The sequence below is a fragment of the Pseudorasbora parva genome, chromosome 5, assembly GCF_024679245.1.
Source record: "Pseudorasbora parva isolate DD20220531a chromosome 5, ASM2467924v1, whole genome shotgun sequence".
Classification (NCBI taxonomy): Eukaryota; Metazoa; Chordata; class Actinopteri; order Cypriniformes; family Gobionidae; genus Pseudorasbora; species Pseudorasbora parva.
The window spans coordinates 43,726,081-43,738,273 of NC_090176.1; the positions used below are offsets into that span (position 1 = coordinate 43,726,081).

Consider the following 12,193-nt stretch of genomic DNA (forward strand, 5'->3'; position numbering starts at 1 on the left):
ATTTCATTTTTAGGTGAACTATTCCTTTAACTCGGTCACTAGACTCTTTTTATGAATCTTTTTTTTTTCTTTTATATGAAACAGGATCAAAGTACCCTACTTTAACAGGCATATAAACAGAGTTTGGGCTGGCCCAGAAAACATCCCAGCTAAAGTAAGAGCGCTCCAGTCAATAAGATACACAGACTGATCCGTTTCCAAGGAGCCAAGGGGAAAGAGTCACCATGGATACGCAGGTTGACTTAATGGAAAACCTGTTAATGTGTAACATTATCCACTCAGCTATCGAGCTATTGTACATCAGCTCATGTAAATGCTGCGCAAGCTCAGCCAAAGGCCCAGCTTCCTTCAAATGTCGAACGCATTCTTAAAATCACGTTCCGAGGGAGATTTCGCTTCCCCTATTATCTTGTTAAACAACTCAAAGCAATTTCATGCACTTCGCACAATGGCAACTGTTGTGCTTTATGCCAAATGCACATATGAATTCAGATGGGTCACAAAAGCCTTTGGGGGAATGAGATGGACCCGGTGCTTGACCCTTGAGTCAAGCACCTCTCTCTGTTTGTCTTTTCTCCTCCCTTTTGGTCTACAACAATAAAGTCCAGCTTGACGCAGGAGTGTGACCACATGCTTTGACAAGAGCACCAAGAGCACATTATGTGTCCGGAGTGGAGCGCCGAGGGCTTCCCGGGCTTTGATTGACCTGCCTAGACTAATCTTTCAAAAGAGGGTTTAAGGACACAAGGAGTCTATTCCAGTTCGACTCGACGACTACATTGGACCCAAGTAGACTGTAGTACAGGTGCTACTATTGTTGCCGGCCGTCTCCCCGCACGTTTGGTCTGTGGCCTGGCCCGACCGCTTGCTCTCTGACCACAGGGTTTAATCTGTCAGCTGGGCGGCCGCACCTCATGTGTCAATGCACATCACATGGCTTGTCAGAAAAACACGCCGATGCTGCGTATGGCATTCAGAGCTCACCTTGAATAAAATCACATCAGGGATTGAGGGTCTGAGGGTTTTTTTTCATACTGTTCACCTTTTGTGCTGAGTGTCAGCTGGGACACACCCTCCATTGTGCCACCTCCCTGGGAAACACCAGGCCGGGATCCGCTGGGCTGCTGTAACAGGTGAGCACCCCTGTAATCCAGCGTGCCCGCTCTCATCCCCCGAGCCGATGATTCGGCAACGCAGCCGATAAAATAACAGAGATAATCCACCTATGGAAAACATGCGTCTGTGTGCGTGTGAGAGCATGTGCATGCGATGCAGGGGGTGGGGTGGACATTTCCACAAGGGCCAAACAAACTGTCATGCTTTATTAACAACTGTAAGAGTTTGTGAAGGTTTAAATATAGCAGGTGATCATGAACAGTGGCACGGAAGCTCATGTAGCACACGACAACTGCGCTGCTGTTTATCATAACCTATAGGTAATGAAGGGCCCTAATAAGTGATCCTTTATAACATCTATGGGAGAGAGAAAGTTCTGAAATAAGACAATCTGATTCATCAAACACTGAAAAAACAAACAAACAAACACTGTAAAAAAGAGCAAATATTGCTAATTTAAATAATCAGATTTTACTAAAAACTTGGATATATATATATATATATATATATATATATATATATATATATATATATATATTACATAAGAAATTGCGTAATTAGCAATTTTTAAGAAGCATTGTGATTTTTCATTATAAAGAATATAAGTTTGATATATAGCGAATATATATATATGAAACAGGGAAAATGTGTTTTCAAGCTAATTTTAGCTTCTAGTGTGGTAAAACATTTTAATATCTTATGCATTGTACTTTAGGTACATTTATCTTTTTGTATGATTGTTTAGAGATTTACTTAAATCTAATTGCATTTTGAAGATTATTTTGCAGTATGTAAAGTGTGGCTGCTGTTTTAGGTGTATGAATGTCTGCATTGATGACAGAATTCCTTTGAGAGGAATGGTCCTTCTGGATCTTGACACAGACAAGGTCAATAAGTGATTGTAATTTAATGCCAAACATGTAATGTTTAAATCTTCTAGCTATGCTTTTGAAACGGTTTATTTTCATGGTTAGTGAATGTCTTCCACTGTAAGACGCCACAATGAGTCTCATCTTTGTGTATTAATTTTTCTCCTCACGGCACTAAATAAGCATGTCCTCTCTCCTCCAGGCTCCCTCAAGGCATATTCTTTAATTATGTTAATTAATTCATGTTCTGCCCAAAGTACATGCAGTCCTCACTCACAATTACCCGCAAAAAGCCAGCATTTCAATCTTTAAAGGGCTACAGCTCCGAAACTCTTGTGAAGAAGTTATAGGGCCAAAAGATTCACTGAGATGGGGGAAGGGCTTGATAGTATAAAGTTGTGAGGCCTGGACAATCCCCTCCCTAATTCCCAGTGAGTAATGCACCTTCTGAGCACTGCTGTTACATCAGCTCTTATTCAGTGGTGTAACTGAAAATTCCAGGGATTAGCTGGTGTTAATACAGCATTATGACTAGGCCCTCATCGGACAAAAACACTTTCCAGCAATTTCCCCCACACCATTATCTAGTCCTAAACTCATATCCCGTATCCAATCCAGTTTTAAATATAGTGTATATACTTTTTATCATGTTCAGCATTTGTGTGCGGTGCACAGTGGGCAAAGAAGGATTTCTAAAATTGAACTTTCAGCTTAATTGTGAGGCTAGATTATATTAGCGATAATGTGCAGTGCTGCATTCTCTGCAGACCGGGATTAACAGAGATTACACATTCACATTTTCACAAAGGCAGCGTCTGAATGCTCAGCGCTCATTTAGCTGACATAGGCAGTTTATAGTAATGCTTATGAAAGAAGAAATCATTTTGTTGGTCCTCGGGAGAGTCTCAGACTGGGTTTTTGACTGAGTCCCCCACTATTAAATCTCCTCCTTGCATCCCTCCCCCAGGTTTCTGAGAAGCAGAGAATGAAGAGTTCTGACGCATTTGGAAGGACACCTGTCTCCCGTGCAGCACAGCGAAGCGCTAGGCAGGCCGCTGGCCTGTCTTGGCAGTGAACGCTAGTGAGAGGAGCACAGATAATTACAAACTCCAGGGAGGCCATAGGACCAACCTGTTCCTCCAGTCTGATCCAGCAGGTCCTTGCGGCCAACACCACCTCTTTCAAGACCCCCTCTGACCCCCCTACCATCAGGCACACCACATAATGATATGGTCATCACACAAAGGAGATGGTGCCCCTCGGCTCTCTCAACAATCGTACCTTATAATCCAGACCGTGGAGTTTATTCATGACTTTTTTGTGCAGCCTGGACTTTGTTGACACACCTAAAACATCATATTTGTAGATCTGATGCATATACTTGAGAAATCATTTAATTATGATAAAAAGGCTCTGTTCCAAAACCTAGTGAGCTACCTTGCTGTCTTCTCAGTAAGCATTCTGATTGAAATAGAGCTGTTTGTATAACTCATGTAAATAATTATATCGGCTTGACTGAAAACCGATAGATTTTGGTGTTCGCTGACAGCACTCTATTTAGCATACAAATACACTGCCATTTAAAACCTGGGATCAGTCAGATTATGCTCACAAAGGCTACATTATTTTAACCCAAATTACATAAAAACAGTAATATTGTGAAATATTATAAAATTTAAAATGACTGTTTTCTATTTTAATATATTTTGAAATGTAATTTTTTCCTGTAATGCAAAAAGTTGAATCTTCAGCATCATTCAGTCTTCAGTGTCACATGATCCTTCAGAAATCATTCTAATATGCTGATTTGCTGCTCAAGACATATTTATTATTATTATCAAAACAGTAGTTTTTATTGATATATTAAAACATTTTCAGGAATCTTTGATGAATAGAAACTTCAAAAGAAATCAATATATATATCTCCAATTGAAAATTTTCTAGTGACTGATCACATCTACATTTTTCAGTTGGCCTAATTGAAATTTTGTGAATTGATGCAATTTAAATCACAGAAATTAAATTCGGCCAGCTGAAAAATTTAGATGTGATCAGTCACTAGAAAATGTTCAATTGGAGACCTGAATTTTTTTTACAGTGTAGGAATACGACATCTATTATAAGCTCCTTCAGTACTATCAGCAGCTATTGCGTTTCTCCGGAGCTCATTTAGCCTCCTCCATCCCCAGCTCCTCCTCTCGTCCAGTCAGGATTTGGTATTCTGATTCCCTTTGAATCAGACTAAATTCACAAATTGTTTTGTAATATAAATACTGCTCTCCCTGCTCTTATCCATGCAACCCATGCTAGGGAGTTCTTCTCTAGAACAGAACCACACTGCCAATCCAAACTGTATGCTAATTGTCAGTCATCTTTGAATGAATGAATGAATGAATGAATGAATGAATGAATGAATGAATGAATGAATGAATGAATTAATGAATGAATGAATGAATGAATGAATGAATGAATGAATGAATGAATGAATGAATGAATGAATGAATGAATGAATGAGGCATTTATATAGTGCTTTGATATGTACTACTTTACACCCTATCGCACTTTACACTCAGGTCAGGGATCTCTCATCAACCACCACCAGTGTGCAGCATCCACTTGGATGATATGACGACAGCCACAGTACAATGGCGCCAGTGCGTTCGCCACACACCGGTGCAGGAGAGAGGGTGATAGAGCCAATTCAGTGGATGTGGATTATTGAGGCCATGATTGGTAAGGGCCAGTCGAGGGGATTTGGCCAGGACACTTTGACAACAGTGGTCCTGACAGAAGAGCATTTATTTGAAAAAAAAATGTTTTGCAACAATGTAAAGATTTAACTCAGCGTTTGACCTATTTAATGCACCCTTTTAATGCATCCTTTATTTAATAATAAATACACTCACCTAAAGGATTAATAGGAACATTATACTAATACTGTGTTTGACCCCCTTTCACTGAACTGTGAAAGAACTGCCTCAGAACTGCCTTAATTCTACATGGCATTGATTCAACAAGCTGCTGAAAGCATTCTTTAGAAATCTTGGCCCATATTGATAGGATAGCATCTTGCAGTTGATGGAGATTTGTGGGATGCTCATCCAGGGCACAAAGTTCCCGTTCCACCACATCCCAAAGATGCTCTATTGGGTTGAGATCTGTGGTGACTGTGGGGGCCATTTTAGTACAGCGAACTCAGTCATGTTCAAGAAACCAATTTGAAATTATTTGAGTTTTTGACATGGTGCATTATCCTGCTGGAAGTAGCCATCAGAGGATGGGTACATGGTGGTCATAAAGGAATGGACATGGTCAGAAACAATGCTCAGGTAGGCTGTGGCATTTAAACGATGCCCAATTGACACTAATAGGCCTAAAGTGTGCCAAGAAAACATCCCCCACACCATTACACCACCACCACCAGCAGCCTGCACAGTGGTAACAAGGCATGATGGATCCATGTTCTCATTCTGTTTATGCCAAATTCTGACTCTACCATCTGAATGTCTCAACAGAAATCAAGACGCATCAGACCAGGCAACATTTTTCCAGGCTTCAAATGTCCAATTTTGGTGAGCTTGTGCAAATTATAGCCTCTTTTTCCTATTTGTAGTGGAGATGAGTGGTACCCGGTGGGGTCTTCTGCTGTTGTAGCCCATCCGCCTCAAGGTTGTGCGTGTTGTGGCTTCACAAATGCTTTTCTGCATACCACGGTTGTAATGAGTGGTTATTTCAGTCAAAGTTGCTCGTCTATCAACTTAAATCAGTCAGCCCATTCTCCTCTGACCTCTAGCATCATCAAGGCATTTTCGCCCACAGGACTGCCGCATACTGGATGTTTTTCCCCTTTCACAACATTCTTTGTAAACCCTAGAAATGGTTGTTCGTGAAAATCCCAGTAACTGAAGAGATTGTGAAATACACAAATGTCATGCTCAAAATTGCTTAAATCACCTTTCTTTCCCATTCTGACATTCAGTTTGGAGTTCAGGAGATTGTCTTGACCAGGACCACATCTGATTGGTTGATTCGATAATTACATTAATGACAAATTGAACAGGTGTTCCTAATAATCGTTTAGGTGAGTCTAAATCATACAGACCCGAAACTTTTAAACGCTAATGTAAACAGCACACAATATATTGGGAAAAAATAGTTCTTGTAAGTAAAAAAGGGCCAGTTATTTTACTAATAAATTATTTGTATTTATTTGTTTTTTTAGAGGATTGTGTGTTATAGTCAATTGTTTATATTTGTTGTATTAGTAAGCTTTCTAGCATATACATTAGTAAACTTCTATTCAATAAATTCTATTGTGGGTAGATTTTCTAGTCTACTGTATTAGTCAACTTTAGTCTATTCCATTATTGACTCCTTGTATAAAAGGAGTATCCAACATCATTTAAAAAGGAGAGTTAGACCATAATGCATGATGTGCTGCTAGTCTGGAACAAGAAACCACTGACAGGATAGTTTATTGCTCTGTCTAATTTGTTTGTTGGGACTCTAAGATCTGAGTTTGTAAGACAACACTGCTCAATATAAGATAACCTTTGATAGCGATTTTTAGTTTGAGACATCACTGTTTTAACCGGACAAAGCTGCAAGTTTTTCAACCCATCTAAACTAGAATAGAAAAGTAATTTTAGATAGATATTTTCTCACCAAAATTTTTACAATGCACAATAAAATTGCTCTGCAAAGGATACATGATGCCACATAATTTGGCTGCTTAATAAAAGATTCTGCTTACATCTTGAAGAGCGCACTTAAAATGCTACACTCACTAGGTTCAGGAACAGAGTAATTGTGTCTAATTCATTACAGAGTAGGGCAGTCGTTATTCAATGTATGTCAGCAAACACAATAAAATATAAAATGAAGCAAATGTTGACCAGGTTAATGTTTGCACGTCATAAATGTACGTCATAAAATTCACTGAGGCTCCAAGATAAAATAATTCTAAAGTGCTTAATGATTGATTTGTGATATTCTTTCAGTGTCTGGTGGGTGTTCAACTTCTGATGTGTGAACATACCGCTGAGGATCTCTTTAAGGCTTTTGAACCAAGTCTCACAGTGGTCCACGCTCAGGTTGTTGAGGTGGATGGGATGGTCCTTGAGTTTGAGCCCTTTCTTCTTGCACTGGAAGAGTGTGATGCCCAGCAGAGTCCCGCCCGTCTGCTGTCCCACGGAGCGTCGCCGCTTTACCTTCACAGCAAACACATCCTTTAGCTCTATATACTCCTCCTGATTCTTCACATCACGGTCAGCTAAAGCAAACACACAAGAGATATTAAAGGCAGGGTAGGCAATTTGTTCACCAATTTTTTTTTTAATGCTGGTTGAAAATCTCTTTACATCCTGAGAGCAATCATTAAGCTAAGTGGTTTAAATGTATATATATATATATATATATATATATATATATATATATATATATATATATATATATATATATATATATATATATATATATATATATATATATGGAAGACATAGGACCATAAGATTTGACTTGAATGTATGTGTTTTAAAGGCAACGCTATTAATGCTGAATCTGCAGCAGTCAGGTGGTACAGGTCAGTACTCTTTATTGTTTATGTTCATTATTATTCTATTGTCGTGTGCTTTGAGACATGAGGTAGTTTAACAACATCTCGTCTCGTGAAGCTTTGTGTTTGTTTGCCGAAAAATGACCCACTCTACCTTTAATGTCAATATACGTTTTTTATAATTTCACCCTAATTGACACTTAAAGGTAGAGCAGTAATACATGTCCTGTTTAATTGAAAGATTGTTAGATGTAAATTCCAGTGTGAACTGAGGTTAATTGCTTTTCTGCAAACATTTAAGGGGATAGCCTAGTTCTCCCAAAATATGAAAATTATGTCATCATTTACCCACCCTTTAGTAAGCCTACAGAGCCCCACAAAAACGTTGAGGTCACTTGGAAAGAACTCAAAAGGTTTGCAAGCGAACGCAATGTTTCTGGTTAAATGTAAAACATTTGTGAGAGAACAGACTTATTATTAACAGATTAACAGAGCTTAAAAAACCTATTCCGGCGGTAGTAATTGCGTTGGGAATATTAGATTAGATTCGTCTGCTATGAGGTAAAAAAAAAACATAAATACTGTTCAGTTTCTCATAGAAATCAATTGTTTCATGTTTTAAGACATCAATGTATCGTCACGAGCCGCAGGGTTTAATATGGAGTCATATGTGTGTGTGTTTTTTACTCTCATAGCTACTCATAGAAAAACACACCATTAACATGCATTATATGAGTGCAACAGTTGGAGTTAAAAATCTTTATTTTTGTTCTACTGAAGAAACAAACACAGGTTCATCTTGGATGCCCTGAGGGTAAGCAGATAAACCTCAAATCTTCATTTTTGAGTGACCTATCCCTTTAATGTGTCTTTGCTGAATAAAAGTATTAAAGGTGTCATGAAATGGCTTTTTTTAAAATGTTATACTGTTGTCTGAGGTCAACTAATTATGTTTGTGTGTTTTTTACATTCAAAAACATCATAACCAGTAAGTAATAGGATATTTTCTACACTGGTTTTGAGGCTGTCTCCTGAACACTGGGTTTTGGTGGGCATGACACACTGGAGACTTGGAAGTAAACGCCCACGGCTAGGATTGGATAAGATTTGCATATTTAATGAGCTTAACTTCCCTTGTCAGTTCACATGAGGGAGAGGAAAGATTGAGGGAAAAGCGGCAACCAGAATGATTATCTCGATCACAGGGCTCGTAAATGTCTTTATCAAACAAACACAATGATTTATTTCTCATTCATCCGTGATTGATTGGACTATTATTTTTATATTACACATAGCCTGCACGATCGGTCGATATGTGCGCGAACCGCGTACACACACGTGCGCACATACGCGTCACCCTTCACATGTTAAGTCGAGAGAGACAACAACACAGATCAAGAATGGAATACTATGAGATTCATCGGCCTGCTGGGCTTTGCGAGCCCTGGCCCATACGTGTCTGAGTGCAGCGTGGTAAATGTGTTCTATTAGACACGTACACATAAGCAAAACGATCTATAACAATGCAGTACTATTACATATAAAAACACGTTTTACTCACATCGGTGTGTTGCACCATTCCTGTCGGATCCAAATCCAGCATCGACCGATGATAGATTTGTTTAAAAGTGACAAATGTCTTCACCACGTGAGCTGGAAGTTCATTAAATATAAAGTTCAACCACTCATTCCTAATATTAGGATCCGAAGGAAGCTTAAGCAGCGACTGTGTTCTTCCACAACCAGGAATAGCGCAATATCTTAATCTTCCTCTGCATGTTTATTGTTGTTGGCTAGCTAGCACGAGCCGATCACCTCCATGAGTCAGAGGGCGGGGCTCCTGGATTAGACACGTTGTAGATTCTGTAGAGGTGTGTGTTTCGTAGCGCTATGATGTAAGTATGAAGCACAAGATTGTTTGCTGGCCCTGGAGTCTATAAAAGCTTTTCTTTGACTAACAAGGAAGTTTTTAGCTCTGAAACCTAGAGGATATTCTTATATTACCATGACCTTTTATATATCAAAAGCTCAAGGGAAAGTTGATTTCTCAATTCATCACCCCTTTAATTCCTTCAACAACAACATCTAATGACCCCAAACTTTTGAAATGTTTTCCCCCATACAATAATAACATAAAATAATATAAAAATACAAAAATACCCTTTGATATTCATTGTATGGACAACAATATGTTTACAAATTCTTTTTGTGTTTTGTAGAAGAAAGAATCGCATGCACATTTTGAACAACATGATGATTAAATGAGAATTTTCAATGTTTAGGGGGAACTGTCTCTTTAATTCCTTCTATGAGAATCTTCTATGAGATTTAAAAACAAACTACGAAATGAAGTTTTAATGGGTGAGAATTCAGATTTTAACAGCACTGCACTTGATACCCCAGCGTTACGATGAGCTGTGAGTTTCCTGTTCGCCCCTGACCCCCCGCTGTAAATGATTACCCACAGGCAAACTCCAATTAAACCGCACTGAAATCTGTCGCCGAGCCTTAAGATGGACCAAGTTCTGTAGCTGCCTCTCTAAATGACAGTCTCTCCACTTGTGTGAAAGCTTTTCTTCATTAGGAGCACCCCAAGCCGCACCTCCACGTTTCAGAACATTAACTACCCTCTCACATTACTGCGCAAGACACCAGCCACCATCTGTTCCCACTCAGGCTTCTGCTCGAACCTCTCTATACCTCCACCACTCTATTTATTTAACTCCGGAGCTTCGTTTCATTGTGGTCACTCTACAAAACCCTGAGTCAATTGAATTAGTGGGAATGGGAGATAATCTCTCCCGGCAGAGCTTTGCTTGAGCCAGGGCAAATGACAAAGTGGCCCGTGTTAACGGCCGTGTACAGGAAGCTGCCTCCGAGTGAGTGAGCGAGGGAGGGTCCTGAATGGCATAGGGGGTGAACGGGACGAGGCCAAAAAGGGGGGCTTTCCCCTGCTACGTTACAGTAAGCCGGCACCCTGTCCGAATCAATCTTGGCACATCTGCCTGATGCCGACCGTAAACAGGATTAAAGAAGGACTTATCTGCTTGATGCTAATTGTGTTGCAGTTTTTGCACATGTCCACTCTTTATAATAAAGAGGCTCCAAACGCTGCTATACAACTGCCCTTTTCAGGCCTTGGTTGTCAGCATGTGCACAGCACTAGTCAGGTTGGTCTAGGCTCTGATGTTCTAAGGATTTGGCAATAGGACCTAATTAGTCCCCCCAATTAAGAGCAGGAAAATTGAGTTTAAATGAGCTGCCCGCTAAGTAGAAGCAATGAGATGTAGATTGAGATACTACACCTGGTACAGTACCAGTCGGACTAATGTTTCCTGCTGATCTACTCAAAAACAGGCCACACAATTGGAACTTTACTTTTTGCTAATACTGTGCTCTCTCTATTTTTGGGAGCCCATAAATTCTTGCTTACGCAAACTTTTTTTTATATCTCTATTGTATTTTAGCCACTTTACAGGTCCACACTTGCTAATCTATTTTTAAGGAAATAATGATGCAACTTTAACAACTGCATTAAAATTGGCAGCAAGATTAATCTCTTGACGTGGCTTTGCTGATGCAATTAGAAAGCTAACGCAAGTATCAGAAAGCTGATGTAAGTTAAAATTATGCTAGAAAGAAAAAAAAAAATAATAAAAAATAACAATAAACTACCTAGGTCATTTGCTCATGACTTTTTGTTCCCATTTCTTTTTGTGATGAGAACAGGAATTGTCATAAGGTTAAGCAATAAAAGCCACTGACTGTTTCATTCCATTAAAAATGTATTTAGTCATATTCCAATTATGTATGCATCATGTGAAGGAGGTTACTTGATTGCCCTAATCAAAATATGACTATAGTTATAAGATCACTGAATAAGACAGGTGTCAAATGCTTGTATTAATAGGAATGTTTCTATTTCAAATAAATGCTGTCTTTTCCCAATTAATCAAAGAATCAACGAAAATGTAGCAGTTTTCACAAAAAAAATGTAAAGCAGCATAACTGTTTTGAACATTGATAATAATAAGACATTTCTTGAGCAGAAAATCAGCATAAAAGATTAATTTCAGAAGGATCATGTGAAAAAAAAAGTTATTTTCACACACACACACACACACACACACACACACACACACACACACACACACACACACACACACACACACACACACACACACACACACACACACACACACACACACACACACACACACACACACACACACACACACACACGTATGCATACTGTAGATGGTAGCTCAAAAGTATATTCCTCAAAAGTTCACATCTTATGTTCCAGAGTAAATGCAAGTTTTGAACAATAAGAGAGTGTGTAAATGATGACAGAATTTTAACTTTTCGGTGAACCTTTAATCTATTAATTTAATTGGAAAATGTGGTGTATGTGATGTAATTTAGTGCATTACCTGTGGCATACACTCACAAGTTCAAACAGTATATAACCTAAATGATTGCATTTTGCAGCTGTTAAAAAGGCAAAGCACACCTTTAAGATGCATATACTATGTAGATTTCTTGTAAAAGCCGTCACACCTCTTTTGTGTGATCTAAAACGGATTTGAGAGTAATCCATACAAAAACTCAAAGCTGGGGTTAGAGAAGGGGGCTGAAGAAGATTTTTGCTGCT

General features: G+C 39.0%; 1 protein-coding gene across 1 annotated transcript in view; it reads right to left on the reverse strand.

The window, feature by feature from the left end:
• Positions 1-12,193, reverse strand: part of cerkl (ceramide kinase-like) — an 86,770-nt gene that overhangs the window by 63,031 nt on the left and 11,546 nt on the right. The window contains exon 2 of the mRNA XM_067445107.1: positions 7,024-7,257. Coding sequence (XP_067301208.1) covers positions 7,024-7,257 — 234 coding nt within the window. The remainder of the gene's footprint in view (positions 1-7,023; positions 7,258-12,193) is intronic.